Consider the following 17217-nt stretch of genomic DNA (forward strand, 5'->3'; position numbering starts at 1 on the left):
TGATGAAAACTGTGTGTGAAAGACTGACAGGAAAACACGAACTCTGAAGTATCTTATTTCCAGTTTATTGCAATCCATGATCTGGACAAAGCAGGGAATTAATATCAATGTTCAGCAGCCTGTTTGTGCTTTGCAGCTTTAAAATAGGCTGCCTTTTGAAAATACAAAATGTGATTTATAATTCCAGTTTTCTTACCTATAAAGCAGCACCCAGTTTGAGAACCTGATCATTTGCCATTTTACAAATATAGAGGATTTGTGGGCTAAGAAATATAATACTTTGTAAACAGCTTAATCCTCTCTCCGTGTACGTTTTACTCTTCAGGAAATGGAAAAACCAAATTCCTAACATTTGTTCTCAGATTACATGAAGTCAGATGTTTACAGCTAACCGAAACTGACGAGTTCACCGATCTGCTGCATTGCAGTCAAGGAACAACAGACATTATCATAAGCACTGACTTCATATCTTATCATAATCAAGTTTTTGCTTTGTAAACTTTCCATCCTGCGTACAGAAAATTCAACCAAACCGTGTTTAGTGTAGCTAAATGAGATTTACTCAACATCCTTGTGTAATATTCTTGGATTTGATTATGTGTCATATGTTGAATCATAGGTTACATTTGAAGATCACATGTAAGCTGATATATAATGTAACCTTACAAAAGCCTTATCAGACTTATCAGTTTAATCAGGTATTTCCAGTTTAATTTCGCTCTTTGCACCACTGCTTTTCTGTGACACTCCCAGCAAATCTGAAGCAACACTGATCAGATTAAATGAAGTGATAACAACAAATTGAATTCATGCAATAAACTTCAACATTTCTGCATCTGTAAACCCAGTACAACTTGACTGCTGCTTCCCATCTTAAGACACTCTGAGGCACCGCTTGATTTGTTCAATGGCTTTGTGAGGATCCATAGTGCAACAAATCCCAGACAAACATGGCTGCCAAGCTGCTTACTGCACAGTTCAATGAGATTAAAAAAACCTTTCACTGCATATCATACAAAAATCCAAATTTAGAAAACACTTGCAACAAGTTAAGCTTTGGGACTATATTGTAAATCAGTTTACACTTGGGTGAACTCTTTGGAAGAAAAGTAGCATGAGTCCACTGCACTGGAATGATCCAACCGCTCTTTGAAAATGCGAGGCACAGAAATATTACAAACAAGGTAAGGAGGTTATACCAAGGCCAAACAAAATTAAATAAAAATGTATTTACACACTGAGTTAGTTAACACATGGTCTGACCAGTGTTTTAGTGTTGCTGTGTACTTATACATCACAAAAAATAACATTCCCCGTTGCCTAGTGCTCCTTGAAGGCGTTGTGGAAAGGCCTCTGGATCAGGTTCATGGTTGTGTGAGTGCTGTGTGCAACTCTAACCAACAGGGGGAGATGTTGAGAAGGGAGAACTGCCTTTGTAGGAAAAGAGGGCAGTGAGAGGGCAGTGAGAGGTCCATGATTTCCGTGGACTGTACTCTCCATTTGACAAAAAAGTTACAATGCTGCATGCAATTCTCCCTCTTTCTCTTCCTTGCATCAACTCCTCGCAGATCATCTGTCCCGAGGATCCACAAATGGAGCATAATGCATGGAGTCGATCTTTGGCATATTCCACTTTCAATAAAGATCCTTCCCTTGTTTTCGTCTTTTCTCACACAAGTACAATAGGATAAAGAAACTTGGCGTGGGTAGTGAAGACCCAACTGGTGGTCATTTTCTAATCCTTCCTCTGTCTGTCAGTCTACTTTTCTCCAAACTCTCCTGATTATGCATCACAAATTTCTCATTAGGGTCCTCCCTCTCAGGGGGTCTGTGGGAGCATAGTGCTGAGGATGTCTATGAGGTTGTCCAGCCCCCACAGGTAGCCGTCCTCCCTGTTACCCTCCACCCAGGGGGTCCTGTGGTCCAGGGTGCGGGGGTCCGACAGGGGCACCGTCTTCCCAAAGTCGATCATCCACACTCTGGCCTTCCCCGAGGCGTCGTGCACGAACAGCAGGGAGCTGCCTACGACCTGCGGAGGGAGGGACGGGGGAGACGAGGGAGTTTGGGTGTGTTAGAAATTCAATACAACAGCTACTGACAGGATGATATCACAGAATGTTCAACTCGCCCAGCAGGTTTGGGAGGGAAAAATGAAAAGTGAGTGTGTGTCAGTGGCTCTCACCTCGTGTGACCTGAAGAAGAGCGACTGCTCGAGGACTGATCGAAGTTCCTCCAACCGCTGCAGGTAGAGCTTCTGAGAAAAAGATAAGGAGATATACATCAGAAACATTTACCATAAATAATGTTTTTTCCTACTTAACCATGAGTCTAAAAGCCTCCTAACCTTTATTGATGTTTTGTTGCTCAATAGATTTGATAAACGCTGTCTTTACGATCAATAAGAAACTATTGCTAGCAGCGGGCTAACCTAGCTTAGCATAAAGACTGTAATTATGCCTGGCTCTGCCCAAAAGCCAAAAAGTCCCTCTACCTCTAAATATCAATAATAAACACATTGTATCTGGATAGTTTATTCTTTCAAATCAAGACTACAGTACACTAAACTGCAGTTTGTTGTTATAGAGGGGGTTACATGCTGATCTATTTCTTGGTCAAAAGGTTAAACTTTTCCATTAAAAATAATCCTCTGTGAAGTTTAACATTCACAAAAACAAGCAGTAACAGCAGAACTACTAACGTACCAGAATCTGAGTGTTGCCAGCTACAAAGTCCTCCAAGGCCTGCATCACCTGCTCCCTGCGCTTCGTCTTCTTAAAGTTGGTGTTACAAGTTCCATCAGCTTTCTGTTGAAGAAAAGAACAAATATGATATCTGTTTTTTTTCACCTGTACAAAGACAACATCCCGTCCCAGCTGCAGGTCTAATGTGAGCTGTTGAGCATTCAGTGCAACACTATCAGAAGTACATTTGTTCTAGGTTTGTGTTTTTCTGAGAATGCATTTGTTGCAAACAACAACAAATATTAACGTATAAATAAAAAGGTCACTGATACAGCTTGGCTGCTTATACTTGTTTCAAGAGGAAATGGGAGCAGCTGCTTTTAATAAAGTGTTGTGAAATATTTCCCTTAATTCTGAGTTCATGCACATCTACAGTTATTGGTGCGACCAGCCCTGGGTTTATTTTTGAAAGGACAAACAGTCCTCCTTGTTGGCTGCACATCCAGCCTAAACTTGAACAAACTGCGTTTTCCATTTCCTCTCCCGTGTGCGGTCCTCCTAGTGAACACTAATAAATATTTACTCCCATTGATGGATTACTATTTCTTTCCTCATGAGCACTGACTACTACAGCCAGGCATGCTATCAGAGCAACAAGTCCAGGACGACCTCTGACCTTTATTCCTTCGATGCGGAAGCCCATGGTGGCTGTGGAGCTGAGGGTCTCCCTCCACTGCATGTATCTGGGTTTGAGGACTCCCTGCTGGGCCTTCTCCTGCTCTGTGGGGGCCCCGGGGTCCACCGCTACCATCTTGTCATACATGTCCTTCCGCAAACGTGGACGCTCTCTGGCCTTCAACAGCTCCTCCTCCAAGTACGTCCTGAAATGTAAGGGCTTCATTAAAAATAGTTGTATGCATTTTAATATCTTCTTTTTCTCATTTTCCTTCTCTTTGCTATCTTAATCAGATTTATCTGTAATAATGTTACGTCCTTATTGTTATTTTTATTTAACTTTTGTAGTTATTTAAGAACTACTTACACTTATTTCAACAATTTAACAACATGGGAAAATAATACAAATGTCATAAAATAAAGTAAAAAACTATAACAACAGTAATAGTAGCAAAAAGCATGAAATAAAAAAAAGTTACTGTATAAATATTTGAACACTTCCAGCAGCATTGTAAAGCTTTATATGTGATTAAAGGTTTGTTTTGAAGGCTCACTGATAGTCCCTGCTTTGACCTTTGGAAAAGGCTTCCCACACAGAAGTGCTTCCCTTATCTTGAGTCTTACCTGCTGCCCATCTTGCAGTCCATGATGGAGGGCGAGTCGAAGTCAGCCAGCAGGTCATCCATCAGGTTGTAGTCCTGCTCGTCTCTCTGGACGACCCCATAATACCCCGGCACGTAGGGGCGCAGAGTGTCCTTCATCAGCTGCTGCAGACACAGCTGCTCACACTCACAGTACCGCTTCAGCAGGCGGCCGTACTCCCCGGCCTGGAAGTTACCTTGGAGAAAGAGACAGACAAGATTAAACAATGAAGACAAAATAATGCATGAGTGAGATTTCTGCAGAGTAGGGCTGCACAAAATGTTGTTTTTAAAATCTTTATTTACATTTCAACTACAGCAAGACTCTCTGCGAAAGACTGCAGCATTGTACTCAGGGATTTACTTTCAATACAACTTTAACTTCCAAATGTAACCATTAATCATTCTGTTTTACTTGGTTTCATTTGTGTTCAGTTTAATGTTCAATTTGTTGTATAAGCAGTATACTGGAAAGAGCAGAAAGGTAGAGCTGATTGTTCATTTATCATAAGTAGTATTGTTATTGCAATCTTTAACAAAGACATATTATTTAGACCTAGTGCAGACAAAGTCATGCAAACTCTATATTTATGCATACCTGCGTGGCCGGCTAGCTGCACCCATGGGTAACGCTTCTTGAAGGACACGACGAAGGGGGACCAGTGAACCATGGTCTTTAGTTTCTGCCAGGACTTATTCTGGAAAAAGAAAAATCCACGTCATCCTCTTGTTACAAAAAGGTGCGGATCGTCACACACAAGTGACAAATCTGACGCTCTGGCGAAACAGTGCGAGGGTTTCTTATCCGCTTCAACAAAAGCACTAAAAACAGGCAAGAGAATGATTGTTCATTAAAGGAAAACACACCCTGTAATGTGCATATACTGACGCACACACACAACTTTATCCACCAAGGCCAGTGCAAAACGTATGTGACAAAGCCCATTCATAAAACATTTACTAAAGCCACCGTGGTGTCATAAAACAGAGACTTACGGTCCGAAACTCTCTGTGTGTGTGTGTGTGTGTGTGTGTGTGTGTGTGTGTGTGTGTGTGTGTGTGTGTGTGTGTGTGTGTGTGTGTGTGTGTGTGTGTGTGTGTGTGTGTGTGTGTGTGTGTGTGTGTGTGTGTGTGTGTGTGTGTGTGTGTGTGTGTGTGTGTGTACACATAGTTATCTGTGTTGGGAAACACCAGAGCAAGGACAGTGTGCGACGGGGGACTTTGACGTAAGCAATCTGAGGGGAACATACCTTCTATTGATTAAAGCAAGTGTGTGTGGGAAAATCACAACAAATGGACAGCCAGTTTAGGATATGTGCATGTGTGTGTTGAGTGAGTGTGTGTGTTACAGTAGACCTTTAACCTAGTTTTGCTCTCTTTTTCTTTGTACTGAAGGAAAATACATGTTTAACACAGGAACACTGGAATATGACAAAGGCACAAAAGGGTGCCTTGAGTAATAAAATGCAGGGACAAAAGGCTATAATAATAAAACTAATCTTTTTATAACTAAATAGCTTCTGTGAATGGCTGTGCTGCTTCCAGGCAGGCCTATCTCTGCCGTGTTTACATGTCAGCCTATCTCTGCTCTCCTCACATGCATTCTTTCCACAGCTGCTCTGTTGAAATTCTATAAAACTGTCTCAGTGCCACGGAAACGGCACAGTCTGTATTTACACTGGAAGGAGGAAAAAAAACAGACTTTAATTTAAAGATGGCTGTTTTGTAACTCAGCTATGACTGATGGAGTCATACAGGTTACTCATTTATTATTAGGTGACAGTTGGCTGTTTTGTGTTATAAATTCAAACTTAAGTGTGGAAGGATCATTTATTATCCTTCATTATCGTCACAGGGTTGCACAACAAAATGTTCTTGTGGCGTAGTCCATAATATAAATATTTGATACCAATTTTCATCAGCTTTAGCCATTTCACTGTTTAGCTTTGTTTTTAATCCTTCTGATGGGAAATGGTGTGCAACATGTTTGTGCTTCGTCACACGGCCGGTCATGTCTGGGTTTTTTTAGATGGACAAAAGAGACAGAGTAATGAGAGTGAACACGGGACAGTTTAATCGTGTCAACAGATTAACCTCGACATAAACTTTGCCACAGTGAGGTCAAAGGAGGGCGATGAAACAAGTGAACACCAAGTGCATTTCACTACAGTAGGAACTTGGGTAACTGTTCCCTTGCTCATGTGTTCCTAATTTATGACCTTCCTGAATCAAATCCAGTAAATTCTCACAGCACTATTTCTGGACATGCGCTTGTCTTCAATTTTCTACAATCTTCCTCCGAAAACCGTTGCCAATTTGGGCCTGTGAAGGACTATCACTTAATTTATTTTCTTAGTTCTTTATTTCTTGGTAGTACTTTTTCTCCACCTGGATTTTAAAAATACTTTCTCCCACATGACGTTCTCTCTGCATCACTGGCCCAGGTTTTTTCATTCTTACCTTTAGATCTAGCTGTATTCAACATTAAACATTAACTCTAAACTCCTTAGAGGCTGAAAATACTCTTCAGGAAAGGAAGAAACATTTATTTCTCAGTCTTTCTAGCACGTATCAACTTTTCAATGTTTACACCAGGTCAAAGCTATTCATACAAAGCCGAAAAATACCCAGCCTGTCCTTATGTCACATAAAAACAACAAGCAATCCACCTTCAGACACCCGACCCGGTCAGTACAGTAAAACTGGTGCCAGGGTTTGGCCTCCAAAGTGCTGCAGTAAGGGATAATTATGAAGCTGTGTAAAGTTCATAACACAAGAGTCCATCAGACTGAGGACTCAGCAAATGATCAGTCCCTTTAAAGTAACAGGACAATACTTTACGAGCCGTCATAACAGTTTTCACAACACAATCATCATGACCTAAATGATACTATATACTATTTTATACAAAAGTATAATTACATTTTTTTAAATAATAATACACCTGTCAAATTCCTCTTTTACTTTGTTTAATATGTGTTTTGTCCTTTTCAGTTCATGTATTGCCTACGTGTATGTGTGTGGGAAATTGCAATTGAGTGTTTTGAAATCTACTATAAATTAAGCGTAATGAGATGACACATTTGTTGTCTATTGTGAAACAACCGAACACGTTTCCTGCCTGCAGGACCATCATACTGTATTTAAAATATCAGTTTTAAACAACGCAAACACTTTAGTCCAACAGTAGTCTCCTCAAATAGCGTCTGTATTTGGAAAACAACACAGCAGGTTACCAAGCCCCAGGTTTCTACGTTATATCTTATCTTTACTTGTCCTCATCTGTCACATTAGTAACAAGTCTGGGGGGGTTGGTTGACAAGAGAGAGAGAGGTAAAGCAGACACCAACATCTCCAGCATCTCTTCTTTCACTTCTTTTATCCTCATGCCATCGGGCTCTTTCTCTAATTGCTTCAGCTTGACAGCTTAATGTGTTGCCTCTGTGGGGTCAAATCTATCTGTCTAAATTACCTGACACAGCCAGAGTTAATGCTTCTAATGGAGGTTTATGCACAAAACATCCCTAGAAATTACATTTCAAAAAGCCTGGACTGTTCACTTCAAACTGTATAGTGTTATTGCCGTCTCATCCAGCCTCCCACACTTCAGCTTTTTAAACACTAGGGTCACATTTCACCTCTCACAGTTCATCCTTCACCATCTCTCGCTTTCTCCGTTATATAACTCTCCCAATGTATAACACAGAGGGCATTGCAGCTTTCCTTGTTTTATAAGCATCTCCAAAGCGTTGATGCAGATAAATGTGCTCAAGTTATTTTTATTTTTTCTCACATCCCACTCTTCAATTCACTGGCATCGTCTTCACACACTCACACAGGTTCATATGACCCACCATACTGGATTGGGACTATACAATGTCCCCTTATTTCACCTTTCAAACACGCAAAATCCCTATTTGTATAAGTATAAATTCACACACAAGATTAAGGAGTATTGTCTGTTTAAAATATTTAGCTTTTGGTGTTGTTGTGTTTTGCAATATCGTGAGAGTTGTTGATCATTTTAGTCCACATTCACGGATAATAGTAGTGTTAGGGTAGGAATGGGGTCGAAAATAAAACAATTTTCTCACGTTGCAATAATTATTTTTTCCCAAGATGAACAATTTGAATGCATTTACAAAAATCCCAAAAATGTTTACCCCTTTAATTGTGTTGCTTCGGGTAAATACTTGGGGGCTGTTTTGTCGATTGCCCCTGTTTATTTCTCACACTGAGTGGGGTTGACACCTCGCAGTATAAAGCATTAGTATTACCTAGAACACACTGAGTGTATTTGTCAAAGTTCAGGACTCAGAAATTAACTGATTGCTTAACGTATTACAGCCTGAAGCATGCTGATCCTGCGGGTGGCTTACAGGCTTCTTAACCCAGATAGAGAGGACGACTTTTATAAAAGACCGACTGCATACTGTGGGCAGAACAACCGTCACATACAGCAACATACAGCAACATACGCACATCTCTCATCGTTTGAATACCCAAACCCGTCACACTCAAGTGATTAAATCTATCTGATATGATCTTTATGAAGAACCATGACGTTATAAAATGCACTGTGACAGTCTATGTGTCGGTAATTCCTTACCTGGCAGACAGAGCAGTAGTGGAGGAGGAGGCAGGCACTGACACAGGCACACACAGCCCCGGAGACCAAGCGGGAACGCAGCCAGCACAAAATACTCCGCACCATCAGCACAGGGTCTCCACGGGAGAGAGCCACCAGGGCTGAGTGCCTCCCTGTCAGCCTGATGTAATTCACAATCATCTATAACCTTCTTGATCCAGGACCGCCTGTTAGCTCCGAGCTAATGCTCTGTCATGCTCCTGGTTGTTTAGCTTCAGTCAGTCTGTAAACCCTTCCTGTGCACTGGGGCATGGGTCGCCTGGTAAATAATCCTCCTCTGTTATAATCTTATTTCTCACACTAGCCCCCGTCTGCTTCTCAACAACTTCTTTTTGTAATCCCAATTCAAAAGTTCTCCTATTGCAACATTGTTCCACCTCTCCTTTTCTCTCTAAACACTTTCTCAATATATGTTCTTTGCTGTCCAGCATGTTCACAAAGCTGTTATTTTTTCTACCTTCTGCCTGCCCAAACAAGTCCCTCCGTCCCTGAACTTCCACACACAATGAGCTGTCTCCTTCTTGTTACCTTCACACTAACCTTTGTTCTTCTTCTCTCTCTTTCTCATCCCCTAATCCCCACAGGGCCTATCCTGAGCCCCAAACTGAGCCAATCTCCTGACAGGTTCATGGGGGTAGGGACAACAGGCCTTCCCAGAGCCTCCCAGTGCTCTCCTATTGTCTGCATGCCAGATTCCTCGTCACTATGTAACCTACAGAGGTGTGTGTATGTGTAGAAACCTGTCAGACGACTATCATCGGCTACAGGAGTGACTACATGTGTGTACATGGAGAGTGTCTTCAGGTACTGTCAGAGCTCTTTGTGCTCTAAACTACTTCACAACTTTAAAACCACATCCCTTTCCCTTGACTCAAGTCTTTGAGTTAAAGCAGCTCAGCTGTGGTGCGACACTGAGTGAGCAGAAGATGGCAGGGCTTTAAAAAGAAATATAATCAGATAAATTACTTTTTAACTACTTTAATGATTGTATTTCTTCCCACTGAGATTGTCTGTGTGTGTCCTCTTCATTGTATGCATGTTAGCGTCATTTATCAAGGGAAATACCTAACATTAGATAAGCTGGTTATATCTTGAGTTACTGGCATTACTCTTTTATCTTATTTTTACTTGGTTGTTGAAAAGAAAATGTCTCTATTGTTTATGGAATAAATTATTAATAATGAAACAAATATCCTGTATTAAAATATATCTTTAATTTGCCCTAATTGTTATCCTAATATGATATGCTATTGTGTGATAAGTATCTTCATAACATCAACTTTTAGATACATGCATGCAAACGTGGGTTTCCAGCTTTGTGAGTGACAATGTTTAAGTTTAACATACACGTTTTAAAATGGTATAATTAGATGTATTTCCACTACAAATCAGAAGGAAATTCTGTATTCTTAAAAGCACATCCTTCTTAGGTTGAATAACCTTTTCTTGAATCCAATTTGTCATGCATACATTTGCTTGTTAATGTGTTTTTTTACATGTGGCATTGCAGATTTGACTAAAGTTAAGGATCTGAATACTTTCTCCACCGCTGACTGTTAACATTGCCAAGCTGTAAAAATACTGTAATCTATTAATATTGGAACATTGCTCCAAACACGCAAAAAGCATGTAGTGTGTTGCTTTCTTTGTTTGTATCGTGGATGTTGTGTGTATGTGCTGTGGGAGTAATGTGTGGGACTTTGTATTATTTATGTGTGCCATGGAAAACAAGTCTGCGATTGTGGCTCATGTGAATAAGCATGCATAAATAAGAATGATATTCCCGTGTAGGCTACATGTTCAAAGTTTCAGTGTATTTTCTTGTCTTTTCGTCAGCTTACGCTCATTTTCCTTTTGTTTTCGGTTCCACTATATGTCTCATGGGGCAAAATAGTAAGGGGAGAGAAAGAGTGTGTCATAATGTTGGAAATAAATTATAAAATAATATGTGCATGGCTGGCAGACATTTGTAGGAATGTGCATCTAATAACATTGAAGCGTCAGGGACAGAGTAGATACTGTCTGTGTGAGAAAGAGAACAAGACAAGGAGAGAGAAAAAAAATACCATATATGGCAATGATGTCGCCTAGCAACCGGCTCTGCCTTCTGCCCAATTTTCCATGACACACGCTGACAGGCTGTGAATGCAACACGGCATCGCTGTATGTATGTGTGCATCTCTCTGCATGTTTGAGCAAGTACCTGCTCCCTTTAGCGAGCTTACAAAATGTAACTGGTTTGTCTGGGAGCTGACAGCGGGGTCACAGCCTTTTAAAACCCAACAACAACAAGCACACACCCTCCTTCTCTTAATTAGCCTACTGTATGACCGACTACAAAGATTTTACACAACTTCGAGAGGCCAAAATGTGCCCATTAAAACACAGCCCTTATCAGAAACCACAGGCCAGCGACGTCACGTTTGTTACGACAGCTCAAGTGCAACTCTTAAGGTTGCTCATTTCCTGGGTGTCAGAGCTGGGAAACTACTCTGTGTCCACTGACCTGCTGGTACAAATTATCATTACTGTTACTGGCAGCCAATCCCTGTGTTTGTCATGTGGAGGAATGTGACGGCTAAAGACTCCCATGATTTAACTCAAGAGTAGAGGGCACTCGGAGCCCAGGTCTCCGCCAAGACCAATTTTCCTCTTGCAATATTAACGTAATTGAAAAAAGTATTTCTGTATCCACCCCGTGATTCTGACCCACTAAAAATATTAATAGGTTTTTCCTTGGTCTACGCTTCACGCTTCCAACACGTTTCATATTATTTGGGCCAGTCGTTTTTCCATAATTATGCTGAAAACAAACCAAGATAACCAAAATGGGTAATGAGAGAGTCATCCAGGAGAGGCATCAAGAATGCTATATTGAGAGTTGGATTATTATGGTTAAGACACTAGCTGTATCAATTATACACTTTGGTTTCAGCTTCTTTAATGCGATTTGCATTGCATCTCTGATCATAATGTAAAAAATTAAACTAAAATGGACCAAGAGTCTCTTTAAATAAAGCTGATGATGATAAACGTTGTAAATTGTAAGTCTTTGTGTTTTAAACTGCTGTAAGCATAGGACAATGATAAGGCCAAAATCATTGTTGATCAAAAATGATTGTTTAATTTATGTTTTCAATTCTATAACTAAGCCTACATGATACGAGGTAAATACTGCTAAGCTTGTTTGTGTTTATTGCTAGAATTGCGTTATTTTTATTGATAATGTATGTGCTATATTTATTGTGTGCCTAAATGTTTTTTTCATCTCTGTTCTCGTTTGGAGCGTCGCAATATGAAAATGACAGTTGAACATCTTTCAACATTCATGCTTGGTGATGTGGCCTGAACGGAAAACCTGGACATACAGGATTCACACGCTTGAGAGACGACAAGTAGCGACATCCTGTTTTCAAGACAAGTCTCATTCCAAGCATTACTAGTCGATACAGTGCATCAAAGCTTCCTGACTCAGGGGGGAAGCATCCCGTGTTTCTACTTGGAAACTTTAAACTGCATCTCACGTATAGACGAGAGGAAAACTCAAAGCCTACGTGCCAGTAAACTAACTTCTAGAATGCTGTCATAGCATCTATGACTGTACTGTACTGTACTGTGCTGAAGTGGCAGCTGTGATGGGATGACAAATTATTAGAACGAGCATCCAGACATTGCTTAAATGGCCCAGCATCTGAGCCATGTCATCATGAGCCATGGAAGAGAAGGGACAGGCGTGGGGGTGTGAGATAAGAGGCAGTTTCCTCTTCTTTGAGTTAGTTTGTTATAGTTGTGATTCATTATCAGGGTGGTGTAAATTCAACCGTGAAGGCTTTGAACCACACATTAGACAAACAAAAAGCTATTTAATATTTGCACTGACGTTTCCTCAGCTATTTAAAACAAACAAGAGATCCAGCCAAAACGACATGAGAGCCCTCACATTTTTACTGAGAACCTTCTGATTGACTGGAGCCTACACAAAAGCACTTGAAGCATCACGTGAATTGTTAAAATAACATTGATATGACATAGTTAACGCTTCAGCCTGGTGACAGCAGTGATGACATCTTGCAGCCTAAGAAAGTGGCTGTCATTGTGCATGTGTATTTAAGTACAACTGTATGCAACAGTAATAAGGAAATGCGTGTATGTTTTCATGCTTGTATGCTGCATGTGTCCTGTAAACAGTGAGGTATGCTGAGTATGCCCATTTGCACATGTTAACATAACATCCATTACATTGTTTTCTAAAACCAGTTATTTTGTGGCTGTATAGCAATTTTGCACCATGGTTTTGGCTCAGTTGAGGCCACATGCATGCCTGACATTTCAATTGCGTAATCTCTGCATGTATTATTTTTTTGGAAGCCAAAGCTGAAAGACCTGTTCATGATTTGATGTAGAATGTTACAGCTTCTCATGCTTAGCCTAAGGTTTTTGATTTGCAAAAGAGTGAGAAGTAACCATAGGCTGTATGGAAGTAACTCACCCCTGAGCCATCGTCCGGGCTGCACATGGACCGGGCCGGAGACAGGCTGGACTCGATGTCGCTCCCAGTGAAGTCGTCCTCGGACTCCTCGAAGGACGAGGCTGAGGACAGGCCGATGGAGGAGGAGTTGGACAGCTTCCTCGGTGACCGCATCAGGGCAGGGGACCCTCCGCAGCCACTGTCCGAGCAGGGGGACTCGTCATCCGGCTGAGGCTCCAGACACGAGCCGGGGTTCAGCAGGGTCGGTGTCTCCGGGGGGCGGGTCGGGCTGGGGTCTCTGGTGATGATAAGTGTCGGTATAGTTCCTTGGAAACCTCCTGGGGGATTCTGAAGGGCCTTGTCAGAATCCTTCAAGGTCTCACTTTCCCCGGTGGGATCGGGCCGACCTGACACGCTGCTGCAGTCACTTTTTGTCATTTTAGCCTCAACGTGATCCTCCTGTATCGATAGCCCACTGTCCAAAGGTTGATCCAGGGAAGTCCTCTCAGTGTCCGTGTCAGAGGTGAGCAGCGGGGCTGAACTCACACTACTAGCCCCCGTTAATTCCCGAGCCTCACACACAATACCACCCAGGTTGTTTCCCCACGGTGGCTGATCTTCCATGGCCCTCGTCGGGGCATCCGAGGCATTGTACTCTCGCTCGGATTTCGGCTCCTCGACTTCACCGGTCCGAGTTTCCAAACCTGACGCATCTGATGATCCGTCCTCTCGGTTCACGGCGTTTTGGATAGCCTCCACATGACCATCCAAGCCGGATGGAGCCTCAAAACAACCCGCGGAAGCTCGGTGTTCCCTAGCCGCCGACACTACCTCGTCCCTCGGCAACTTTCCTACTCTGTGATCGCGGCGCGTTGCTGGATCTCCAGCTGCGTTTCCGCAAGGTAAATCCGCGTCAGTTTGGCTGGAGTCTCGCTTTCTCCTTCCCAGACACGATAACACATTATTTTTCATCGGGTTTCTGTTCAGCTGGTACTCCCGTCGCTTCTGCCCGCTCCTAAATGTGCAGATACGGAGGCGCTGGGCTGTTTCGCCTGCTTTCCACTTCGCTCTGCCTGGGCTGGCGCTGCTGCTGTGCGAGAGATCCGAGCGAGTTTGTCCCATCCTGCATGCCGTAGTAGTAACAGTGACCCAGACACACCCTCAGTGGTTTAATTCGAAAATTGTTGAAACCACCAACTGTGACTCCCTCAATGTACTATAGCCATTAGTCACACAAAGCCGTGGACATCCTAAATTGCTCCATTTTATTTTCCAAGGCGGAAAATCTGTGAAAACAAACAGACAGATGACCAATGATTTTGTGCACACAATAACTGCATGAGCAATACAATAAAAAAACTAAACACTCCCATTTCTATTAAGTCTAACAATCAGACTGATAATGTAATCATTAATAGCCCATATAAAAGCACCTGCATATGTCTGAGGGCCACAGTAAACACTGGCTGTTGTTAATCACAGTTCCTGGCAATTAATCTGTGATTTATAATTTCTGGTATTCAGAAATTAGTAGGCTGCACGACAAAGAAAGTGACAGAAGGAAAGTCAGATTATATGCACTGAAAACATATGACAGTAGGAGTTATTTAAATATTACAGAACAACAGTTGATTGCAAAGAAATGTAACGTTTCAATGAGTTTCATGCTCAGTTTCACCAGTAGCCTACTGGTAAGAGAGTAATACTGCCCTCCTGTGCCTGGACACTGTGCTCTTGTCTATTAAACTTGTATTATCTTAAGCATGTTCATTTAGACCTTAATGGCTATGTGTAAAGTATTGTTTTACTTAACAGATGTAACGCTGTATATTAGTATGATTTTCATAGATTAAAGGTGGGGTAGGTAAATTTGAGAAACGGGCTCGAGATACACTTTTTGTTATATTCCATGGAATGCTCTTAACATCCCGATAGCAATGAATATCTTAAGTGCTTTGACAAAAAATCCATAAAAAAATGTCATCTGTGGAAGCCGTAATACTGTAAAAAGCACGACCAATCATTTTAGCCGGCCCGGCTAAAATAACTGGATGGCCTACCTGCCTGTCAGCCTTCCATCTGTGCACAAACTTATCTCGTGCTCTCATTGGTCATGTGCGCGTTCGTGTGTGTTGGAGGAGGGGCTCTGTAAGGAAGTGGCAGATTTTTTCCGGCTGTGTATTTTCAAATTATTGCGCACTCGAGCTGGTTTCTCCAAAATTACCTACCCCACCTTTAATGTATTAATCGATGAATCATTGGTGAAGAAGATGACAGGAAATATGTCTCGTTTTACAAAATCCAAAGTAAACTTCAAGTTGTTTAATGTATGTGACCCACAGCCTAAAACCACTGTAGGTCACATTCAATGTAGAGAGATATTTTAAAAATAAAATAAAATCCTGAAACACTTGAACCAGCAAATGTTTGATAATGTTGCCTTTTAAATAACTTCGATCACAACTAAGTTATTAAACAAATGCTGAGATGTCCAAACACAGAAAATACTAATTGTATGTGAGCTTCACTACCTTTGTTTGGCCTTAATTGATCATGAAATATAGTTGGTAAAATTGAAAACTGTAAGGTGAATAATACACTCCTGTATGCATCACACATTCCAGCCTACTGATAGCCCCCATTTTAGATTTCTGGAAAGACACGTTTCATAATTTCCTAAAACAAGACAGAATCCTGGAAATATTTAAATATCATTACACAAGATGCAGTGAGCCGCTGGGATAGATTTTCTGTAATTTACTGTGACAACACTGCAGTCACCCTGATGTAAGGAAGGAATTCTCAAAGAGGGGAAACAAGACAGGAAGGATCACAATGGAAAGAACAACTCATGGTGAACATCCCCCACACAAACTCACACATTCAAGTACATTCGAGGACATTCTTGTGTAATCAAAATCATAAATAATCATACATGATGACTCACACCATGGGGAATGACTGACATGCTTGAACCAAGGTAGCATTGAATAGATTCTTTTAATCACAAGATTACGCACACTTCCACCCATCAACCCATCGACCGTGACTCATAGTAATCATTCCTTGGCAAACATATTATAAAACACTAAAATGTATCTACACCAAAGTTAAATCCACTCACCACACAACAGTATCACCATCAATGGACTATTCATTAGGTATATTGAATCCAATGCAACCACAACGTTTATAATGTTCAGTTTCTGTTGACATTGTTGGGAATATCACTAATCACAGAAGTCCAGTGCAACAACAACACTTAGTCTGCCCGATTACATAAAGATTACAAAAATATGACTTGATGCTAATCATAATTGAATTGCCAGTTCTACGACAAATACTGAACAGAATCCTAAACCCTTATTAAAGAACAGTTGTATTGAATTGTACTATATTGTACAAGTGTACATGGAGAGGAAAATTAATGTATATACTTATTAAAATAATCTACTTATTCGGCATCTAGTTGTTTAATCTGAAGGACACACTTCATGGAAACGGTGTAAAACTTGCTTAAATTGCTCTAAAATTAAATATTCTAGGAAATAACAGACACTTTGTATTTAGTGGTTTCATAAGGAAGCCACATAATAATTGTTTTAAATGTAATACTTGACAAATTGTGGACAGAAACGAAATGTAAGTTTATTTTTTCTTCATGTATTTTGAGTAAATGTATTGGTGGCAATACAGTCACAGTAGGACAATATACATGACTTCCTCAAGCTGACTTCTAATGGGTGTAATATATTTTTAAACAAACTACGTTTATGTCAAATTAAAAAACAATTACAAGTTACTTTGGATACCGTATCATACATATACAACTATTTATAATATCAAACAAAACTTACCAGGCTGATCCTGAGTTTCTCCCTAGGTGTGTGAAGCAGCTGTTGTTAAAGGGTTGAGAGACGTGGCGCTTTATAACGCTTATTCAGGGTGTATAGGGGATGTGATGTGTGATATCTGATGTGATGTGTGATGTGTGTGTATGTGCGTGTGTGTGCATTTAGTGTAGTAGCAGCATGTGGTTGACGTGAAAGAGGAAACGCTTGTCTAAACAGGGTCAGGTTTGACGAACGTTCCATATGTAACTAA

At 41.0% G+C, this 17217-nt stretch overlaps 1 protein-coding gene across 1 annotated transcript; it reads right to left on the reverse strand.

Moving 5' to 3' along the window:
- Window positions 1-49: 49 nt before the first annotated feature.
- itpkcb (inositol-trisphosphate 3-kinase Cb) lies at window positions 50-17108 on the reverse strand. Its single transcript, XM_034115333.1, has 8 exons — window positions 16971-17108; window positions 13135-14399; window positions 4596-4695; window positions 3981-4194; window positions 3358-3562; window positions 2703-2804; window positions 2183-2254; window positions 50-2029 (listed from the first exon to the last, which is right to left on the reverse strand). Exons 2-8 carry the CDS (start codon window positions 14233-14235, stop codon window positions 1820-1822), a joined length of 2004 nt encoding a protein of 667 aa, XP_033971224.1. The 5' UTR covers window positions 14236-14399; window positions 16971-17108; the 3' UTR covers window positions 50-1819.
- Window positions 17109-17217: the final 109 nt, after the last annotated feature.

The sequence above is a fragment of the Trematomus bernacchii genome, unplaced genomic scaffold, assembly GCF_902827165.1.
Source record: "Trematomus bernacchii unplaced genomic scaffold, fTreBer1.1, whole genome shotgun sequence".
In the NCBI taxonomy this organism is placed as follows: domain Eukaryota; kingdom Metazoa; phylum Chordata; class Actinopteri; order Perciformes; family Nototheniidae; genus Trematomus; species Trematomus bernacchii.

Coding starts and splice junctions, on each gene's coding strand:
- itpkcb (XM_034115333.1), bottom strand. CDS start 14,235: ATGGGACAAACTCGCTCGGATCTCTCGCACAGCAGCAGCGCCAGCCCA. Junction 4,696..13,134: donor GCCCGGACGATGGCTCAGGG/GTGAGTTACTTC, acceptor TTCTTTTTCCAG/AATAAGTCCTGGCAGAAACT. Junction 4,195..4,595: donor GCAGCTAGCCGGCCACGCAG/GTATGCATAAAT, acceptor TCTTTCTCCAAG/GTAACTTCCAGGCCGGGGAG.